The following is a 23,279-nucleotide window of genomic DNA, read 5'->3' on the forward strand; positions in this document are numbered from 1 at the left end:
ACAAAGAAGCCTGGAGAATGATATTGGCGATTTTATTTTCTTCTCTCATGCCTTTAATTTTTGTGGCTTGTTTTTACTGCTTTTCTGCCCTCTGCATATCTTATCTGGAACAGAAAAAGTGCTAACAGGTAATTTTAGTTTGTTGATCCTACCACAGCGAGGTACCTGCTGTGTATGGGTTGAGACTAAGTATTTAAAATGCTGCTGCTCTAGAAAATGCATCTCTCCAACATCTACTGTAATCATAACTAATTATGGGTTTTCTCTCACAGATGGTTGTGTAACTAGCCTCTAACAGCTGTTTCCACCGTTTGTGGGTTGGGGGAAGGCTTTTGTAGGACTGGGCATGAATTAATTGAAGATTACAGTCACAGCACTCAGTACATATCATTTATCAGCTTCAAGCAAGAAAAACAAATTCCCCTTTGTGTTATAATTAAACGTTGTATCTCACATGTACTATTTCACTGCTGTCAATATATCTTTGTTTACATAGGGAAAGCGTTTGGCTTTTTAACCTTAGGAAATGTTTATAACCAAGAATAAAAGAAAACAAGGCAATTGGAAGCATCAGTATTATTGAAGGAAAAAAAATAATTGCTGGCAATTTGAAACACTAAATGGAGGTGTACAGTCACCATATATGGTCTGCAAACAACTGCACAATTGCTCAGCTTAACAGTATCCCTTTGCTGCCATCTCTTTTGGAGTTTAAAGCAGTTGTTTCCTCAACCTCAGCAACTTTTAAGATGTTTCGAGTCTTAAACAAAGGCTGAGGAATTCTGGGAGTTGAAGTCCACACATCTTAAAGTTGCTTGAAAAACTGATTTGGACAAGGGAGCGAAATAATTTGCTTACTTTCCTCTGCATTGCCTTACAAATAGCATTTCTTCTCTGCAAAAAGACTTGAAAAATGCGCTTTCTGTTGCGCACAGGCAAAACTGAATATTCATACAATATTTAGAAATCTGCATTGCCACGATTTGAGCATTTCCACACACTTCCCCAATAGCCGTGCCCCTAATGCACTTCTGAAGCAGCACCTATTACGAAGCGATGAAAGACACGCGAAAGGTTAATTACTTGTCGGCAACGCGCATGCGCTCCTGGAAAAAAAATATCTGCCAGCGTTTCGGAGCAGCAACTGTTCACATGATATTAAGAGAGGCGGGGCGGCCTTCCAATATGGCTGCGCCCGTGGGAAGCAAGGTTGTAATGTAGTGCCGCGTCTCCATGGTTTTCTGAGCACGCATGGATCGTGGGGATTTCTGGGTCTCCCTTGTGGTGAGTGAAGGAGACTTACAGTCCGCACTAGATAAACTTGGTTATCGGTGGAAGATCCAGTAGGAAAACCCCCTGAAAAGGCTTTGAAGACGAGATCTTTTAATTATGAGTTTTAAACTGCATAGCCTTGTGCCTGCTAAACTCTTTTGAAGCCTCCACGATCGGCTGATTTTGCATAGATACCCCAACTGGTGTGCGGGGCATTTTGCTGACACCTTCACGGTTAAAAAGGATTAAAAGGTACATATGCAAAGGCAAGGTGGAAAGGAATGGAGCAAAAATGTGAACTCCCCGATGGGAGTCTTTTTTGCTGTCATCTGGTGTCATCCGGATTTTTTGCAGCTCAGATCTGGTAGCTTAGTGAAAACAAGGGCTAAAAACATGCATATTCTATACATACTATGAAGGGACCACGTTAAGGTATTTTGAATTACTGGATTTAGAATGAACTGAGTTTCTTTTTGAGACAGAGCTTTTTGACATTGAACAAGTTTCCTAATTATGCTGCTGGTAGCTATCTTCTTGCACAAGAGCAGTTTAGAAATAATTCTTGCATCATATCAAATATGATAGGTTCAGCAGATGGCAGCATTGTCTGGGGTCAAAAGCTAAATACTGTGAATCCTGATTAGCATTTTGATAGGACACCAAGTTATTTTAAGGATTTGGGATTGCTAAAAAGAATGTTGAAAAAAAAACCCCTAATGACATGACTGTATTGTTGCAAAGAAAACTTCCATGTGTGCTTTTATAATCATCTGAAGTTAAATTTGATTAGAAGACATCTTTGTTGTAAACAGATTACAAACACATCATGTATCAGTAATAATAATTTAGTTCCCTCCTGATGAATTGTATGTGAAGTTCTAATGAGAACTGTAATTAATTGAATATGCCCACTATTCAGTCTTCTGCATATTATTGTGCTTAGAAGGCACTGAAGATTTAATGGCTTTATCCACTTAGAGGCTTATGGTATGATATTACTTGCATATTGTTTAAAAATAAATGCATCTGAATTCACTGTGGTATGGCAGGCATATTGGAAAGAAAATATGTGTAAGATCATGCAATAGGTAGCGTCTCAGTCTTATAAAAATACCGTGTTTCTCATAAAATAAGGCCGGGTCTTATTTTTTTTTTGAGCCCCGAAAAAATGGCTAGGCTGTCTTTTCGGGGGTGACCTAATTCCCCGCCTTGCATCTTTGGGTGGGCGGGTGGCGACAGCTTGGATGTTGACCTCGGTGTTGGTGGGGCACTTCGTATCGGGGTCAACGCAGGCAGCACCATATACGGGTGTGCAACAAAAGTACTTCCTAACGGCAAGCCCCCCCACCATTCCCCCCCCATTTCGCATGTTTTAATATAGGCCTTAATTTAGGGGGAGGGGCTTAATTTTATTTCATGCCTATAAAACATGCTGGGACTTCCCATTGGGGGAGGCCTTATTGGTGGAGAAACAGGGTAATAGCCACAGTTATTATAATAATGAACTTTCAGCACCCTCATTTGTGCTTTCTAACCTTTAATGTCCTAATGTTTAAAGTCTTCCAACAAGACAACAGCAGGGATATGGTCAACCTTTGGGTTCAAAGATGATATATTGTTGTGTAGTTCATGTATGGACACTGGGGTAACTTAACCGCAGGGCTGCCCAGTGTCCACGCATGAACTGCACAATAATGTATCATCTCTGAACCCAGAGGTCAGCCATATCTATGATCCCTGCTGTTGTATTGTTGGAAGACCTTAAAGATTAGGTTACAGACATACCATCATGGAGAATCTATGAAGTTGATAAGAGTTGACAGCTATTTGATGACACATAATCAAACACAAAAAACTAAAAGTAGACTATATAAAGTTATAGAAGAAAAAAACCCCAAAATATACAAGAAATATACTGTATTTGCACATCACAAGTATCAATAAATTGAGCCATGATTCATAACTGTTATTCATAGTTGCTCTATTTTAATCAATACTGCAAACCACTGAATGACTATGGAGCCATATGTTTCTGTATGTTAACAGTAAGTCTGATGATGCCTTTCATTTGTTTTCTCTTAGATCACATTTGCTAAAAATATTTGTGGTTTTAAATCAATTTTAATTTCTGAACTTTAGGGCATTTCTTTCCAATACTTTTGAGGATTTTTACATTAACCACTACATATGATAAAGCATTCTTTTTTGTTGTGGCATTTCTAACATTTCTTGTCAATTTATTTATTTGATTGATTGGTTGGCTGATTTCTATATCCACCCAACTCAACCATGTGACTCTGGGAGGCAGATTTATCTATCCTGACAGTTGTTAACAGAGTTATATACCTTGTTTCATTTTGCACCAAATTTTCCCTAAGACTATATAGCTTGGTATAAATGTTATTAACTTCTTCCATTGATCTGTGACTATTGCTTTTTTGACATTTTGCATGCCTTTAATCATATAGTTTATTATTTGCTCTGTCTGCATATCATGTTTAATTAGCAATTTGTAATTATGTGTCTTAAAAAATGATTTTAATTCTTTGTAGGTATTTTAAATTCTGTTATCTTTTTCAAAGTTCCTCCTTTTGTATGATGGCTTTTTACTTTTCCGGTTGTTTACAAATAGATTAACCATGGTAAATTTATTCCTTCATTAAGAAGAATCTGTTTTGTCAGTTTTCATGTAGTCAACATATTGTTCAAAAGAATATGAACATATTAAACCTTTTTCCAGGTATTTGGGTGTCTAAAAACTGTCTCAGGCTATCCAAAAGTAATGAAATGGCATAAAAAAAAATCAAATTCTGTGTAAAGCTTTCTATTTCTTACTTTTAGAGGTATAAAAGTAGTTCCAGAAAGGGTATCAATGTTCCTTTGCTGTCCAAAAATCATTACTGTTTTCCACAGTTAAAATAGGCATCTAGGTATTTGTACTCTCTGGCAGATGCTCCACATTAGCTACTTCATGAATTTAAATTACGTATAAGATGAAAAAGTTTCAAATCCAAAGAACCAATTAGTGACTTTTGATTCATGCTTTTGCCAGATGGCTAGATTAAAACCAGATCAATTTTCTTTTTCTTCTCTTAATCACTTGCTCCAGATAAGAATCCTGATGGAGAAAGAGCTAAAAGGATAGCGGGTAGTGAAATCAATGCATGCAAAATAGCCAAGCAGATTAAAAGAGTAATTAACTTATTGATTAAAATTTTAACTGAAACTAGTGAGCACTTTTTGAATGAGATATCATGGCTGAAGATGACCATCCTTGACTTCTGCTGTGAAAGAACCCAACAATACAAGGCAAACTAATTCTATCTGAACTAAAATTAATGACAGTTGCTTGGTGCTTTTTCATTTTTCTTTGATAAATCCTTTGCGCCTTTCTGTGAGAATTTCCTGAATTAGTCTGGGCTGTCATCCATCAAAATATTGGATTATTTTGAGGTGTCATTGGGTTATTGATGATACCTATCCCAGGTAGAGGGTATAATAGAAGCTTTGAGCCAAGGGTCTGGATTCTGCAAGGACTGGATGGAAAACAACTGAGTTTAATTCCAATAAGCAGAGGTGCTTTGCCTTTGTTATAACTCTGGATGGGAAACAAATCTTCATTAAGAGCCGAGGTGGTGCAGTGGTTAGAATGCAGTTCTGCAGGCTACTTCTGCTGACTGTAAACTGCTTAGAGAGGGCTATAAAGCACTGTGAAGCAGTACATAAGTCTAAGTACTATTGCTATTGCTATTTGTACTTGAGACTCCTCTAGACTTACTGCTAGATAGGCAAATGCTTGTGGGTGTTTTGCCCAATTTGGGCTATTGAATAGCAGATACTTACCTCTAAGATTGAATTCTGCAGTGCTCTATGCTTGAGGTTGCCTTTGAAGACAACTCAGAAGCTGAATTGATATAGAAAGCAATGATAATGGCACCTAAAAGCTATATTATCCATTTTGGGTCCCCTGCATTAGCTCCCTGTAGCCTTCTGAACATAATTCAGAATGTTTGTCTTAATTTATCATATTGTTTCATTGCCCTACTGATTTGTAGAACTGCTTCTTTCAGAATTCATCCATCGACTTATGTTTGTCCCCAGATAGGATATTCAGAGTTTCTCCACTGCTGGAAATTTGCGGAGAAATACCAGATCTTGATATTTTTTTTCAATGTATGCTTGGTTGGTACTGCATTCAGGAAGGAATTCAAAGTTGTGCTCTTATGCAGAATTTTTAATTAAATGGCACCTCTAAAGTTAGTGTGGCCATTTAATATGGATGTTGGGACCTGTTTTGTGATTTTGTTACTGATATTAATTGCTTTAAGGATTTTCTAAGTCATCATGAATCTTTTTTTAAATAAATATTAAAGATTTTCACATAAGAAAAAGATGAACATGAAATAATATAAAATTAAAAAACAAAAAAAAGATAAAAGTACTTGGCAACTGTTGGTTGCTGGCAGCTGAAGTTAACATTTGGGGTTGTGTGTGGTAGATGGTGAATGAGTTTTTTATACTAAATGGAGAAACTTGAGCTACGCTTGGTAATTAAGTCAATTTTCAAATTTAAGACTAAAGGTACTTTTCCAAAAGGCCACTTGACTTTCTGGGAATTAGCACGCTGCAGATGACTGCAAAAAATATAAATCCTTCCATTCCCCACGTTCCCTTCTTGGATTAGAAGCAAAATGTTTGTAAACTACCCAGAGTTAGTCTGTGATAAGATGGGTGGCTAATACATTTTATTTTATAAATAAATAAACTAAGAAAGTCCAGTTACTTTTCAGAAAAGCACCGTTGGGACAACCATGGATGATTGAGAATCTACAAGGATTTAAGATTTCTTGTTTCCAAAAAGTGAAAAATCTTGCAAATTACACATGGCAGTTGTTATAAAATATGACCTCTGCACCACAAAAGCATTTAAACCCTGTGTCTTTAATCTGCACCACAAAAGCATTTAAACACTGTGTCTTTAATCTGATGCTTTCCACCCACCCACTTTATGGAAGTTACACTTTTTGTCCCTTAATCTCTCCTCTGTCTCAGCTGAGAGAGAAGCAGTCAGTAAAGACTTTGTAATTTAGATTTAGCACAATTTTGTCAGTGGATAAATGTTAGCTATCTGATCATGTCTTATGGTTGTTAGTGCTGCATATTTATATTTCAGAACTGTTTCTTGTGCTAATGACACATCATGTTGACATTATGTTTGCATATTGTAATGAGCTTTTCTGGATTTTACCATCAATATTGGAATAGCTGATTTGCTTCTGTCATTTTACCCAACCTAGAGAAGAACAATTAAGTCCAAATAAAGTAATGATAGAATGTCAAGTTAATTATTTTTCTTCCAAAATGACACTATTTATATTTATAACTTTCATTTATTTTATTTTCAAATATTCAGTATAAGTACTTACCTCTGGAGTGTTGTTTCCACATGTCCTGTTGTATCATATTGGAAAGTATTTTTAATTTGTTTATTTTTATTGTTAAACCCCCTTTTAGATAGATCATGAGCCAGGGTGGCACAGTGGTTAGAATGCAGTACTGCAGGCTACTTCTGCTGCCTGCTGGCTGCCTGCAGTTTGGCAGTTCATATTTCACCGGGCTCAGGATTGACTCGGCTTTCCATCCTTCTGGGGTGGGTAAAATGAGGACCCAGATTGTTGGGGGCAATATGCTGACTCTGTAAACTGCTTAGAGAGGGTTGTAAAGCACTGTAAAGCGGTATATAAGTCTAAGTGCTATTGCTATTGCTATCAGAGTGGGACAGTAATAATTCTGGATAGCTACAAGTTAAACATATTAATTAAACTTTCATTCTCTAGTATTAATAATCATTGTTTGAAAAATTGTCTGTTTGATTCCTATTTTAAAAATGATGATGTGGAATTACTTAGTGGCTCAGAACAGAGTAGGAACTGAAGTACTGAACCATCCGTATCAAAGGCTGATTTAGTATGTGTTCTTCACTGCTGACAAATCACTGTTGTTGTTTTGTTAATATTAAGGATGTGTTTTTTTCCTTGCTTGTTTATTTTGTGAAGGCTGGCGGGCTGGCTGGTGTGTGTGTGGACCTGACATTATTTCCTTTGGATACAGTCAAAACTAGACTGCAGAGTCCCCAAGGATTTAGAAAGGCTGGTGGCTTCCGTGGCATTTATGCTGGAGTTCCTTCTGCTGCTGTAGGATCTTTTCCAAATGGTAAGGCATTCTGTGCAACTGTCTTTCCTGGTTTTATTCCAAGCTGGTCTCCTTCTAACTGACCAGAGGTGCTTTTCAAAAGGCAATTGGAATTTCTTGTTTTTTTTCCCTTGAAAACGTTTTGCTTCTCATTCAAGAAGCTTCTTGGGTTACAACTGAATGGTGGAGAATAGAAGAAAGGGTGTTTCTCATGTGGGAGCCCCTTCCCCTAATGAAAAAAAAAGCAACCAGGAGACCCTGAGTTGTAGTTCCACCTTAGGCATGAAAAACTGGCTTGAATGACTTTGGGCCTGTCTCTCTCTCTCTAAGCCCGCTCCACCTCACAGGTTTGTTGTTGTTCTGAAACTAGGAAAAGGAAGGAATATTATGTATTTTTGCTGCCCTGAATTATTTGTAAATAATAATAAAGGCCAGATAAACTCCGAGATGGGCGGCATATAAATTTAATAAATAAAAACAATAAATGCAAGTCAAATCAATAATAATAGCAACATACTGCTGCTGATAGAATTGCCACATTTTAGAGAAGAAACAGTTTTATTTCACAAGTAAGTGTCTGTTTTGGACAATGTAAGGGTCTCTTCTTGTTTCATACAGTCACTTGGATTTCTAACTTTCTTAAACTTAATTTTGCTTTTTAATTTCCATGAATACAGGGGTGTTATCATTGTTTCTACGCTTTTTCTTCTTCCGATGGTGGATGCTAACATAAGTTTATAGAATCATCCTCAGGCGTCTTTTAAACTTACTAAGCTCTTCCCAACTTATTAATTTTTCTGTTTCTTTTTTTTAAATCTTCTCTCTCCTTATCTTCTTTTGGAGAAGATAAACATCTTTTGATTAGCCACAGAGGGCAACAGAGGTAGCCCTGAAACAGAATTAGCAACTGCTCCTTTTGACACGTCAATTGTTTTTCTCTTACACCGTTTGTATTTTTAAATTCTGAACTTTGTCCTATTTTTACAATGCAATAAAAATCTACTTGAAGACCTTCAGAGTTACAGAAAGCCAACCTTTTTAATATCAGGGGAAACAGATATTTTGGTTTTAGTTTTTGCTAGTATGAAATACTGTTGCCAATTCAGGATGCAGTCTTTCATTTTATGCTGCTGCTTTAGAGCACTTACTCTGCTGGTGAATTTTAGAAGGAAGAAAAAAGTACATTTAGAATAACAACTGACTGAAAACTCAAGTTCAAAGAGCACCAAGAACAGTTCCTCCCAGAGTTACAAATATTTTCTTCTGTTGGAATGATAGTGTTATGCAGTACATGCAGTTGCCTGCTTTGAAGCATGAATTGTGTTCAGGACCTATTTCCCTGGAATTACAGGTTGGCCCAGGAGAAAGAGACAGATTCTTTAAGGCAGGAGTGTCAAACTCAAGCCGGATGCTACCCGTGGGGTGCTTAGATCTGGCCCTCAGGGCTGCCCTGGAAACAACAAAGGACCGGCCCGCGGTGCCTCTGCCAGTGAAAATGGGGCTCAGTGGGGACATGTGCAGCCACCTGAGCTCCGTTTTCACTGGTCTAGGAGAACAAACTAAAAACAAAACAAAAGGAGAAATGTTTCCCTTTTAGCATTTGAGCAGGCAAGAAGGACAGGAAAGGAGAAAGGGAAAGATGGGAAGAGAGCAAGAAAGGAAAAATAAGTAAAGAGAGATTGGAAGAAGAAAGGAGAAGGAAGGAAGGAAGGAAGGAAGGAAGGAAGGAAGGAAGGAAGGAAGGAAGGAAGGAAGGAAGGAAGGAAGGAAGATTATAATTAAAGTGAGGGAGGTCTGAGGGAAGTCCTGCCTTAGCACTTGGCCAGCACAGCAACCCCCGACACGAGTGATGTTGAGCTGGCCACCCCCACCCCACCCTTGCTCCCCTGAGCGGCCCTCAATGAAATCGAGTTTGACACCCCTGTTTTAAAGAATCATTGACAAATGTCACACAAATTCCATACCTGCTCTGAAACATCATCTTGGCCTTGGATCCAAAGTGCTGTTTATAAGTACAGGTATTCTTTGATTTACAACCATTCCTATAGTGACTTTTCAAAGTTGCAACAGCACTGAAAAAATGACTGAGGACTGGTCCTCCTACTTATGACCCTCACAGCATCCCCATGGTCACATGATCAAAATTTGGATGCTTGACAACCAGCATGTATTTACTGTAGTTATAAGGACCTGCCTCAGCTGGTCCCTCAGAAAAGCAAAACTCTTGAATCCATTAAGGAAAGTTAATTGTATTAAAGTGATATTACTGCCCATCTTACTGTAGTGACACTGGCCAAGTAATGCCAAAAACACCACACAAAATAACAAGCAAAACCAGTATATCTGGGTACCTCTTACTCTCAAAGTCGCTCAGTCTTGCTAGGGTTCAGCTGAAGGCTGTTCTTCCCGATCCAGGACCTCATCACCTTGACATACCAAAGAAAGCATCATATGGTTGGCCCCCAAATGTCCAACTTTTTGTTTGTTGGTATTTGTTTAAGTTTCAAGAAGGCAATCATTTGACTTTTCTAGTTGCCTTATCTTGTTTCCCTCTTTTAAAGTTGTCATTTTTAGTTTTATCATTTTTGGATCCTGCTGACTTGAAAAAAAGAAAGGTTGTGTTACTAAAACTCCATCTCTGGAAGACTGTGTGTTAGATAGCAGGGGACCTAGTCATCTTGGTTGTTGGATATACCAGATAATTTGACAACACGGGGAGGATTATCATAGAGATAGCTTGCTCCCTCACAGAATGAGTATCATAGCAGCAGAACTAGTTAAAAAACTGGAATGGAAGGGAAGATTCATGATACTATGGAAAATATTTGTAAATATGATGTTTCCCGCAAGCATCTTCTTTGAAATTTACAGTGTATTGTACAAACATTGTATGTAATCATAAGGGCCCTTAGGTGACTTAAGAGACATTCTATTTTGTGTTCCAGCTGCTGCCTTTTTTGTCACTTATGAATATACAAAAGCTGTCCTGCACACAGATGCCTCTCCATATTTAGCTCCAATTATTCACATGATGGCTGCCTCCTTTGGAGAAGTAGTAAGTGAAAGTTTAACTTTAGTAAAATGTGCTTAAGCTATTGAATTGCTATGATTTTTTCCTACCTTCTGGAGTAACCGGGTAGTAATATATAAGATTATAATGATTATATAACATAAAAATAATTAAAGCATACACTCATGACAGTGTACTTAGTAGCTACATCAAAGATTGATGTAGCTTCAGAACCACATGGCATTTCAATACCAGATAAGATTGTAGAAGATAACTAAAATTCAATAGCATATTATCTCCTAGAACAGGGGTGTCAAACACAAACCCGTGGGGTGCTCAGATCTGGCCCGCGGGGTCACCCTGGAAACAGTGAAGGGCTGGCCCATGGTGCCTCTGCCAGTGAAAATTGAGCTCCATTTTTGGCTGTGACAGCCTCCTGCAGCTCTCTGCCAGTGAAAATGGAGCTCGGGGGCTCCATTTTTACTGGAAGAGGGCAGTAGGGGGCTGTCATGGCCTAAAACAGCACCTCAGATGGCCACGTGCAGCCTCCACAGGCTCCGTTTTTGCTGGCAGAGGGCTAGCAAAACAAACTAAAAGCAAAACAAAGCAAAAGGAGAAATGTTCCTCCTTTTGCATTTGAGCATCCAAGACAGGACAAGAAAGGAGTAAGGGAAAGAGGAAAGACAAAGAAAAAGAAGGAAAGATGGGAAGAGAGCAAGGAAGGAAAAAGAAGGAAAGGGAGGAAGGAAGAAAAAAGGAGAATGAAGAGGGAAGGGGAAGGAAGGAAGGAAGGAAGGAAGGAAGGAAGGAAGGAAGGAAGGAAGGAAGGAAGGAAGGAAGGAAGGAAGGAAGGAGACAATGTATCCTCCAGCCCCACCTGGGCCACCACAGGTGCCCCAACATGAGTGATGTGCTGGCCATACCTACCCCGCGACGCCCAGCCAACCCCCAAGGTCAAACACAACCCTGATGTGGCCCTCAGTGAAATAGTGTTTGACACCGCTGTCCTAGAAGAAGGATCCATGATTGTGGTTCTTCTATGAAAAGATTTTGTCTTAAATCACTATCCCACAAGTGACAACAGCGTAATAATACAACAGCAGTAATAAAACTTGGATTCATCAATACCGAGAGAGACATATATATATCTACTGTATCCTTGCAATGGTCCTTCTTTGAAGCTGTTCGAGTATGGATAAATCAATCCACACACGTCCATCTTTGGAATGGCTGGCTGATAGCCTAGTTTAGTGTTTTTCAACCTTAGCAACTTTAAATTGTTTGTCAACTCATAAAACATTTCTATGCCTGTTTTAGAGTTGCCAGAAACAGAAAGGGGAGAGGGGGAAAGGAATTTGAAAGAGCAGTGCAGCCGTTTGGAACCGAAAGTGCATTCCATTAGTGTCTGAAGTTTCTGCAATCTGCAATCTCTAATTGGAAAACCTGATTGATGACTCTTGGCAGAACGTGTTTTGTTGGAGAATATGAATATGAATTATGATACACCCAGAGGGGTGGGGGAAAAGCAGAGTCAAGGGTGACAGTGAATTACATGTCTCAGAATTGGTTACAACCAGGTCATGCCGACATGTTAACTCCTAATAAATCCTTTGAAGTTTTGGAAGTTTGGTGTGAGGCTCATGATTTAATTGGGGTAACTGCCGGAATCTTGACATTGTGTGGACTTGACATTGAGCTCCCACAATTCCAGAGCCAGTATGCTAATTGAAGAATTCTGGGAGTTGAAGTCCAACTTTTAATCTTTAAAGTTATTGAGGTTGAAAAACATTGGCCTGGTTGAAAAGCTGCAACGCCTCTTCTTATTACCAAGATTACCTATATTTCGGAGCATAACTTTGTGCTGAAGAGAAATATATGGACCTGTTTCTTTCCACCACCAAGCATCCTCCAGGAAGGATGTGACCACTCATCCACACCTTATTGGTTATCAATACTAGATCCAGATACTTGCCTGGCAAGTTATAATGGGCAAATGGTAGATGGGTTATAATTTTTCTTCTCTAAGTTACTGGTTGCAAATAGCTGAGCCAGGAACTTGGAGCCATGGTGTGCTGGCCTCAGAGCTGACACAAGTAGATGAGAGTTTCTCATTTCTTCTCCCCTGCCAAAATACTATTGAACTGTCTTTGATTGATCCTTCTTTGTGTCCCAAATTGCACACAAAAGGGTAAAAAATTGTAATTATAGCTTTATTGATTAGTCATTAGGCTTTAATCAAGCCACAACCACAGGGAAAGGCTATTATTTGGTAAGCCGGCCTCAACTTTCAGCACGGCTTTCCCTCCGCACACTTCAGTTGTTGTTGGACTGTAACAAATGGCTGGTCTATAGATATGTAGCAATAAGATGCAGGCACAAGCTGAGGTTCCTATGAAATGGCCGTTTTATGTTCTTGGAATGTTGAGTGTATTGCGAAATCATGTCTCTACTCTATAGATTGCTCCGATGGAGCTGGACCGGATAGCAGGCACTTTTATTGGCAGCTCCTTGTGAATTCTCATCAGGAAAGAGCTGACTCCTATCTTGCTGCTTTCTGTTGGAGAAGCAGGCAAGTGGCCCTTGAAGCTGCTCAACTACCAATTGTGATGCTCTCTGTTTTAAAGAGGCTTCATGGCCGAGTGATCCAGAGCATGCTTCGCCTGCAGAAGGTCTTGGATGGCCTGGGATCAGCCTGAAACCCAGAGAGTCATTATTATACAGGGAATCCTCAACTTACGATTACAATTGAGCCCAAAACCTTCTGTTGCTAAGCGAGAAAACAGTTAAGCGGGTTTTGTCCCATTTCTTGCCATATAGCTATTAAGTTATGCAGGTGTTCAGTTAGTAATGCAGTTGTTAAGTGAATCTGGCTTCCCTGTTGAATTTGCTTGTCAGAAGGTGATCCCAGGATCCCAGGACACCGCAACGGTCATAAGTATGAACCAGTTGCCAAGCATCTGAATTTTGATCATGTGACCTTGAGGATGCTTCAATAGTTGTAAGTGGGAAAAACGGTAATAAGTCACTTTTTTCAGTGCTGTTTTAACTTCAGATGGTCATTAAATGATGATTGTAAGTCAAGGACTAGCTGATGTCACTATAGACACTATAGTTAAATGGCTTAACACTTTCATTCACAATATAGCTTGGTTTTGGATTACTGTGTTGTAGTACATACATCATACGTGTGTGTGTGTGTGTGTGTGTGTGTGTGTGTGTGTGTGTGTGTAAAAGGGGAAGATTTTTTCTTTTTCTTCTCTTTTAGCACCCAGCCAGGGTGGATCCTACATGTTAAATTTAATTGATCACTTTTTCCTCCTCTTTTGTACACTATTTTTTTCTTTTATTGTTGTTGTTGTTAGGATTGAATATATGCTTTTGTTTTTCCCTCCATTTTATTTGTTTTACTCCTTATATTTTTTATGGTAAAACAATAAATATTAAAATGAGGTCTATTAATTAAATAATTATTAAACGTTACATTAGTTAACTATGTATCCGGCTTGAACAAGATCTTAAGCTTTAAAGCAGGGGTGTCCAACCTTGGCAACTTTAAGCCTGGAGGACTTCAACTCCTAGAATTCCCCAGCCAGCTTTGCTGGCTAGGGAATTCTGGGAGTTGAAGGCCTCCAGGCTTAAAGTTGCCAAGGTTGGACACCCCTGCTTTAAAGTATGGCAGTCTGCTTTGGTTTTGAATGTTGTATGAAATTCCGCTGCAGATGTCTGTGATCCAGTGTACAACAAAGGGACTGATAGGACATGAGCAGTGACTCTTGAATGAATCACAACAGGTTCTGAAATATTCATAAACCTTTTGGGCTTGTTCATGTTATGAAGATGCTAGGATTCTGTCAAACTCCTGTGCAAGAGAGCAGATAACACGTTATTAAAAGTGCTGGGGAGGGGGAATGAGATTGTGCCACTAGAACCTGGTGGAGAAAATGAAGGGCAGTTATATTGGGAGGAAACTGAAATTACAGCTGCAGCTTGAAATTGCTTGTAAATCAAGATGAATGGAAGCGGAGAGTTACAAGCAACGCCAGCAGATTCATCACACAATTAAAGGCTAAACCAGCAAATTAAGAACTGTCAGCTATCTGAGCAGCTGCCCACATAGTTTTTATGGGAATTATATTCAGGCACATTCCCTTTCTATTTTTTACTCCCCATATTACTTTGGTTTATAGGATTTACTATGCTGTTGATGTTGTTGTTTCTCCTAACCACCGAACTCCCAAGAGTTTTATTTAAAGTGATGAACAGTATAGTAGTTACAGGTAGTCCTGGCTATGTAGTAGACATGGATATATATTTGTAGATAATTTGGGGATTGCAGTGCTGGTTCAGCAGTAGACTTCATAACTTTGTTTTTTCTCCCCCTGCTTTTTCCTGCTGTAGCTGTGATTTAAGTCTTTCCCTTCCCCTCCCTTACACTTAATACTTTCAAGATTTATTTTAGTTTAACTCTCAGAAGAGCTATTGGACTATGATCCCCAGCCTTCTTCATCCAAGGGCCCTTCAAAAGTGTTGGGGCCACAACTCTCAGGATAGCTAAGCTAGCCTTACTGCCAGTGAGACTAATGTGACTATAGTTTATTCCAGGGGTCCCCAAAACTTGGCAACTTTAAGACTTGTGGGCTTCAACTTCCAGAATTCCTTCTCCAGTCATGTTAGCTCGGGAATTCTGGGAGTTGAAGTCCATAAGTCTTAAAGTTGCCAAGTTTGGAGACCTCTGGTTTATTCCATCCGTCCATCCATCCATCCATCTCTGTCTCTGTCTCCATCTCTCTCTCTCTCTCTCTCTCTCTCACACACACACACACACACCACACACACACCACAGAGAGAGAGAGAGAGAGAGAGAGAGAGAGAGAGATGACAGACAGACAGACAGACAGACAGACAGACAGACAGACAGATAGATGATATAGACAGAGACAGACCTACCTTTCTTCTAAAGTTTTTCCCAGGCTTCAAGTTTACACAGCTCTCCCTCCCTACTCCAAGATTATTCTTAAAATGATGGCCTTGTGAAATGTGTTGGACTGAGTAACCCAGTGGACCTCCATGGCCGCGAGGAGACCCACCTCCAAGGTCTCAAAGACCATAGCTACTACTGCAGAGCCGCTTATTAATTCAAGAGGAAGGATTGCTTCACTCTGGCAATGTCAGGACACAGTGTGGGTCATGAAGCAGCAGCTTCATTGTTAAACTTTCACATCATGCTTTCTGATCACACCTCAGTCTGTCCCCTCTGATTAGATGATGAGTTAGTGCGATAAAAAAAGAATGATTGATAATACTGGCCTGGAATAATAAGTTCACGCCAAGCAAGTTAAATGATAAAATTTTACTGATGAAAACTCTGATTTTGAGGCATTCCTGTTTTGGAAAAAATGTTGGAGTTTTTTGGGTAGAGCACCCAATCTTCTGGATGCTAAAGTCTAGGTCAGGGGTCACCAACTTTTTGGACCTCAGGGACCACCAAACTCATAATTTTAAATCCCACGGACCAGAGATCCTGGGAAAATCCCCCCAAAAATCTGCAGGAAAATTCCCCACCCCGTTTTCCTACTGATCGATCATTCTTTATTTGGGATCTCAGGATACTGTCTTCAGCTCTGTTCTCGGGGTGGTGGTGGGAGAGACTTTTGGCTTCATGCAAGCAAAGCAACAGAAGTCTTTCTTTCTCTCCTCAAAATTCTACCAGAAATGAGTCTTTCTGAGACTTGTTGGGCTGGCGCAGCCTCTTGGAGCAGGATGCCTTGCAGGGTCCCAAAGACTTTCTGGTGGAGTTTGGGGGAGAGAAAGAAAGACTTTTGCTGCTTTCCTTGCATGCAGCCAAAAGCAGAAGAAAAAACAAGCAGAAAGAAGCAGCCTGGTGGCCAGGCAAGGTTTGTGGGGCAAATGGGGCAAGTTCCCCCACTCTGGCCTCTCCCTCCTCCCCTCACTATCTTGTGTTGTTCGTAATGCAAGGCAAGCAAGCCTTGTGTTCCCGTGGGCCATGTGGGTGGCACAGCCTTGTGTTCTCGCGCAGCCTGGATTAATCACTTTGAGGGATATTTGGGGGGTGACCACCTGTGGACCACCAAAATTTCCTCGTGGACCACCAGTGGTCCCCGGCCCACCGGTTGGTGACCACTGGTCTAGGTTACAGTCACTCATAAGGAGTGCCCATAGAGCTCAAGATGAAGTGTGCTCCACCAAACCAGACAACAGAAATTATTGGAGGGATGAGAAGTAAACTTATTATCCATGTTCAACATATTATTGTAAAATACCATATTTTGGAATCCAGAAGTTAAGGGAGTGCCTGACTGGTGACATAACGATGTTGAATTTTCTGTCCTTTCATGTATTGGGGTGAGTTTTGTAGGGGATTTAAAGGGCAAAATGGATGCTTTAAAGCATTGTGAACGCTTACTATGCTTACTTTCTCCCTTACTTTCTACAGAAAATAGGTGAAAATAGATAATTTTTCTGCTGAATTTTTGACAGCTTATTTTAGGAGGTCAAATAAGGGTGCATGTGGCCTCTGTGGCTTTCTGTTATTTTTATTTAGATTAATTTCATTGCCTGGTTCCCATACAGGGCAATGAGATTCAGATCTTTCAGTTTTGAATGCTTTCCAGTGTATAGGTAGCCCTGGACTTACAACAGTTCATTTAGTGACTGTTTGAAGTTACAACAGCACTGAGAAAAAACAGCACTTGAGTTATGACCGTTTGTCACACTTACGACCATTGTTTCTTTAAGAGTCACAGGATGAGTCAATTCCTTACTGTTGGGTGAGGGCAGGAGCAAGGAATTGCAAGACTGGCTGGGAAATTGTCATGGACTGTTCAAAATGGCCATCATGTGACCATAGCAGCAGCCTGAAGCAGCCACAACTTCCCCAAATTTAATTCTCTCCGGAGTTACAGGTCTCTGATTTTGTATGCATTGAATGCATCTAAGCCCTTCTGAGGTAGCTTGATTCAAAAATTCTTGCCCTGTGATGCACTGTTTTGCCCACTTCATGGTAAAGACAAGAGTTTTAGTAGTATAGAGTATATAGATCACAAAACTTGTGAGTTTTTCCATTGTCCCTGTAAACATTTGAAAGAGTTAGAGTCAATCTTTCGCAAGAAAAATAGACCTGTATCTATGAAGTACTTTGATCTTGATCGCTAGATGGCAGTATTGACCCATATATTAAATAATGAAATGTTTAAGGCAACCTTCAAAAAGAGGAAGATTGGGGGGAAAAGTACCTGAAGATATAGGTAATTCATTGAATTCATATAAAATTGCTTCAGAAGACAGTAAAAGGGATTTTTTAAAAAAAGACTTAAAATGTAAGATTTTGGTTGAGCATCAGAAAAAGATTCCTATTGATAAGAACTATTTAAAAGTGAAACAGACAGATTTGGGAGATCTCTCTCTTTCTCCCTCCCTCTCCCTCTCTCCCTCCTTCCCTCCCTTTTTGCTGGAAGTGTTTAAATATATGCTGGATGATTGTCTGTCACGGATGCTGACAGATTGGGCAGGTTTTCATCTAGCTGTTCTTTAAATCCTTTCCATGCTATGTTTCTATGTCCATACTGATGCTTCATAACATTTGTCAAAGAAAAATATCAAATGTAAAAAATTAATAGGTTGTTGGGTTGATTACTATGTAAGCATTCAATGCAGGGAAACCCATGTTTTATAGCAGTCATATAAGGAATAAGTTAAGTGGCCCAAAACATCTAGAAAACCAATTGAGGATTGACTTTCAAGAGTCATCAAGTAACTATCTGGGTCAAAATCAGTGGGAATAATTTATTTCTGTAAATAGCCTGTAGCTTGAAAGCACAGAGAATGTCTGTTCTTTGCCATTAGCTCTTTGTGACATGTACAATAAAATAAATGCAATTGGCTGATTTAAGGTGAAATTGTCACCGTTCTATCGTGGAACTCAATTCATTTTGCCAAACCTACAAAAAGAGAACATTCTACAGAACCAACTTGAGAAGAGAATGTTGAGGTTTGTTTTTGTTTTTCTTTGTTTTAAGAACTCCAGAGTATGAACCACATGTAGGGAAGTGAAATATGTCCATGGCCAAAGAGGGGAGCAGTCAGAGATCAGATTCTGGACAAAGCTACTCATTATACTCACTGTGCCTATCTCACTGCCATATCATCACCAGTCCCAGAGCCCTGTAGAACATAGAAGAGAATAGAAAATTAATAGAAATAAATAGAAATAGAAATAATAGAAATAGAATAGAGAACACTTTATTCAGCCAAGTGTGATTATACACACAAGGAATTTGTCTCCAGTGCAGAAGTTCTCAATGTAAACACAAAGCAACAGAGTAATAATAATCATAATATGATACCAATAAGATGGGACAGTAGAGATGAGAAGGATAATAATGATACTACAGCCATACAGCATGTGTAAATATCCTTAAGAATAAGACAGTGCTATGTGAATTAGGTGTTCAGCAGAGTGATGGCACGAGGGAAAAACTCTATTTGTGTGTAGTTGTTTTGTCCTAAGAGGGAGGAATTGAAACAGTTTTTATCCAGGATGTGAGGGGTCTGTAGATATTTTCTCAGCATTCCTTCTGACATCTGACTTCTGTAGTAAATACTCTAGTGTTAGTCTTCCACTGCTCACATTAAGGTCACATTTCGTGGCCATTGCAATCCTTACCAGGCCTTGCAGCTCCACCAAGGTCTTACTCTAGATTATATTGTTTTTTTCAGGTTGCTTGTCTAATACGAGTTCCTGCTGAAGTTGTGAAACAAAGAGCACAAGTGTCCCCATCTTCCAGTACCTTACGGATCCTTTCCCAAACCGTCTATGAAGAGGTAGGGTTGAAGAAAATTTGGGTGGGTGAGCGGGAAGGGGCTCTCTAACTTATTGGAGCTGATAAATAGTATAATCAGGAAAGTCCCTAAGTACAAAGGGTTGAAGGATACATCTTCCTTAGGAGATATTGCGAACACTTTTGAAAAATGGGTATATGGTGATTTGGCTATTTACAACATGGCTGCCATGAGTTAGATAATTCAAAACACCAGTTTGGCAGAATTTTACCTGCACCCCTTCAAGTCCTCCTCCCACAGGATAGGCTCTTCCTACCTCTGTCTAACTTTTTGTAAACAGGTTTACAAAGTTCTTAAACTGCCCCTTGAAAAATGTTTATATGCACCTGTCTCATTATACAGAGACTTTATTCTTTAAGCTTCCCATTGGGGCAGACACTTCCCAGCTCTCACTTGCTTTGATTTGCAATTTGCAGAGAGTTGAGATTGGATACCTTAAAGTTGCTAAGTGCACAGTCTTGGTCAGTGAAGGCAATTTATTCAAGAAAAGCACACAGAGAGAGGGGGGTGGAGGGAGGGGGAGAGAGAAGGGGGTGGGGTGAGTTCATTCAGATATTTATCCCTAACTTTCACTTAGAGTTCCAAATAAGAATCAGTTAGAAATTCTGTCAGAAATAAAGCATTACTGGTTTAACAAAATCCTGTAGCCACCCACACACTTGTACATACTTATATTTCCAGATATCTCTCCTTACTAGAACTGGCCAAACACCAGTATGAGAGAAAGGGAAGCTCTCATCTAGATAAGAAGCACTTTGTCTTCTCCAGCTTGTATAGTTATCATTGATGGGCCATTAATGGATTAATTGCTACTTGTTCATTTGTCTCTTCAACTGGCTTCCTTAGATGTTTGTTTTTATGCTTTCCATGGAGTGCATATGTGCATATATTTTCAGATAATGGTGACTCCCTTTATCTTATGGTAACTGTATAATGGTGTTGGCTCTAACCATTCAGAATTTTTTTTCTTTATTACAGCAGATGGGGACACTTAGCTGAGGCAGCTATCTTTAAAAATTATTAAGTGTACTTAAACGGGGAATTCTTGGCAGTTAAAAAAAGATGCTGGAGATGAGCATTGCAGAGTGTCATATTGTTTTTATTTTTAATTGGAATTTAATTGAATTAAGTTAACTCAAATAACTTCAATTAAGTTATTTATTGTAATCATTTAATTATTACAGTTAATTTAATTTGTTTCTAAGTCGTTAAGTATTTAAAATAATTGAGCATTTTAATTATTAAATTGGAAGGTAACTGACAATAAAAACAAAATAGGAATTTTGACACTTTCATGATAATAAAATCAGTATAGTTTTTTAAGAATTTATTTTTATTTATTAAATTTCTTTTCTGCCCACCTCGCTATTACATCTGTTAAAAACAGTATATTTAATTTTTCCTAAATTTAACTTACAAGTAATCCTTGCTTAACAACTAGTCACTTCATTATGATGAAGTTACTTATGACCTGGTTCTGGAGTTTTGATTGTAAAATCAAGTCAACATACAAACATCATGACTTAAGATGGAAATGTTGAGCTCCATTAGAGTTATCTCAAAGTCTACCTCCACTTTCTTTTATGATATGTATTTTGAGTAGCTAGCAACTTTAAGTGTCAGCAATAGATTTCTTTCTCTCTTGGTTCTTCTAGGTTACTGACTAAATATTATCCCTTCAATGTGCAGCTCTAGTTGACAAACTCATTCAAAAGTGAGATAAAACTCAGGACGTCAATAGGTAGTGTGTTTATAATCAATATTGTCAGTTTCCTGGAAGCCATTACATTATCCTCAGTAAAGCTGTTCTGCTTATCATGTAATCCTCAATACATTCGCAGCCTTTCCTAACAATTTGCAATAGCTGATGGGTTTTCTTTGTTGATTTTTTTAGGGTATCCTAGGACTCTACCGAGGTTATAAAAGCACAGTATTGAGAGAGGTAACACAATTTTCTTTTCTACTTCATTAAGAAAAAAAAAAGATTGATAAGGAATGATAAAAAAATGCTCCTTCACTGAATGGAAAACAAGCCTCATGGAGGAAGAATTTGCAATGGAGACTTCATAGTATTTGACTTTGTGTATTGCTCCAAGGCTTTCAGTTACAGCATGATTTAGAGACTGGATTAGTAAACAAATAACATTAATAGGAAAAAATGTTAATATACAGTAATTAATCCGAATGTTGTGTTGAATACATTCTCTATTATGTAATTGCCTGCCCTGGCAAACGTATTGTCCTATGGTTTTAATTTCTGTACACATTTAAGTAGCAAAAAAATAATTATTGCATGTTTGAAATAATTGAATGAATTGCACAAGGGCCCTCAAATACAAAATGAAACAAAGAGCGCTATAGAAATGCTTTAGATAAATTAAGTGCTAATTTATTAGGGATATCTTCCTTCCTTCCTAACACAGAAGCTAATTAAGGAACCAGTCTGGACTTATTAAAAAGTGCAATTTGTCCCACAGCTCAAATCCAGATTAAATATCTTATTTAATTTGCAGTGAATAAGTTGAACCAGCAATACTAGCAATTTTTGATCGCAATTGATGCAGTTTTAAAAATATATAATTTATTGATATGATTTATATAAGTGCCCATCTTTCACAGATGACTCTGGGTCAAAAAGAGGAAAGTATCCATAACATATTCAAGTTATCAAATGCTTTTTCCTCCTTTGTATAGTTTATACAGTACTAATATAATATTCCTTTGCATATCTATTATGATAACATTCCTTTTTTGTAATTTTAATCTATTTTTTCTCGCTTACTTTTCTTTGTTTATATGCTGATCACTTCCCCAGCTTATTTACTAATTTAGAATTCTTCCATTTTGCAAGATTCATTTTTATTTTCATTTCTTCTATCATTAAAATAAAAATCTATCATTATAAAAGTTTAATTTGCTGTGAGATATTTTTAGATTTCAAAATTTATTTAGCAGAATTATATATGTTGGCAATTATATCTGATGTATACATGATATATACAGTATATAGCCTTTGAGTCAGCGCTGACTTTTGGTGTAACTTTCTGGACAAGTCTCTTCAATTTTGATAAGTTTTTGAAAATGGTTTCTCAGAGCTGAGAGAGGGCTGTGCCAAGGTCACCCAGATGGTTTCATGGTTAGGACAGGACTAGAATGGTCTCCTGCAATGTTGTCAGATGCCCCAAATTTTTGTAACTCAAACCAATCATAGTCCAAAAGAATACAACCAGCAAATGCCAAACATTTCCCACAATCAATCTCAAAAACTAGTCCAGTTGGGCAGAAAAAGTACCCAGTTGGTAACACTGGTCTCCCAGTTTCTAGCTTGATGCCTTAACCACTACACTAATCTCTCTCTCTCTCTCCCTTTCCTTCTCCCTCTTCCTGTCTTCCCCTCTCTTTCTCTCTTTCCCCCCTCCCCACAACTTTCCCCTTTTGGGAGTTGATGAAAAGATTAGGCACCATAAAGCAAGATGGTTGACATGTTTTGCTTGCTTCAACATAATGTAAATAGTGAAAGAATCCAGAATTTGGTGGCATCTGAAAATTGTTAACTTCAAATGCCAATTTTTTCACTATTTTATTTTTTCTTTTAAATCTTTTCCTTGATGGGTTTTGGTCAGCTGGTAATGTCTGAAAGAACATCACAGTGACTTTTTGTTCTGTGTGTAAATGCTGTCATATAATTGCAAGAACTTTCACAGGTACACTTCCTCTAGTTACCGAGGGAAATGGGGATGGGGTGTGCTCTGTTACAACACCTCATAAAGTTGTATGAGGAGATGACACCTGCTTTTCTCGAACTGGAACACCTTCTACTTTCTTGATTTCCGTGTTTGTTTTCTGGCTCACCAAACACAGGTTTGGTTGGTGAAGATTCCACTTAGTTGCAAAAGAGAGAAAGAGGGGGAAAAAAGAGGAATAAAAAGAAGATGAAAAGGCTAGC

At 38.6% G+C, this 23,279-nt stretch overlaps 1 protein-coding gene across 3 annotated transcripts in view; it reads left to right on the forward strand.

Moving 5' to 3' along the window:
- The first annotated feature begins 1,150 nt into the window (after positions 1-1,150).
- Positions 1,151-23,279, forward strand: part of SLC25A26 (solute carrier family 25 member 26) — a 134,852-nt gene continuing 112,723 nt past the window's right edge. For 2 of the 3 annotated variants that reach the window (XM_026722078.2, XM_087923631.1), the window contains exons 1-5: positions 1,151-1,284; positions 7,329-7,485; positions 10,410-10,519; positions 19,211-19,315; positions 21,228-21,275. In XM_026722078.2, coding sequence (XP_026577863.1) covers positions 1,252-1,284; positions 7,329-7,485; positions 10,410-10,519; positions 19,211-19,315; positions 21,228-21,275 — 453 coding nt within the window. In that variant the 5' untranslated portion in view covers positions 1,151-1,251. The remainder of the gene's footprint in view (positions 1,285-7,328; positions 7,486-10,409; positions 10,520-19,210; positions 19,316-21,227; positions 21,276-23,279) is intronic. The other variant, XM_087923632.1, reaches the window with a different exon arrangement.

Source organism: Pseudonaja textilis, chromosome 2, assembly GCF_049901715.1.
Source record: "Pseudonaja textilis isolate UNSWEBS1 chromosome 2, rPseTex1.2, whole genome shotgun sequence".
NCBI lineage: Eukaryota > Metazoa > Chordata > Lepidosauria > Squamata > Elapidae > Pseudonaja > Pseudonaja textilis.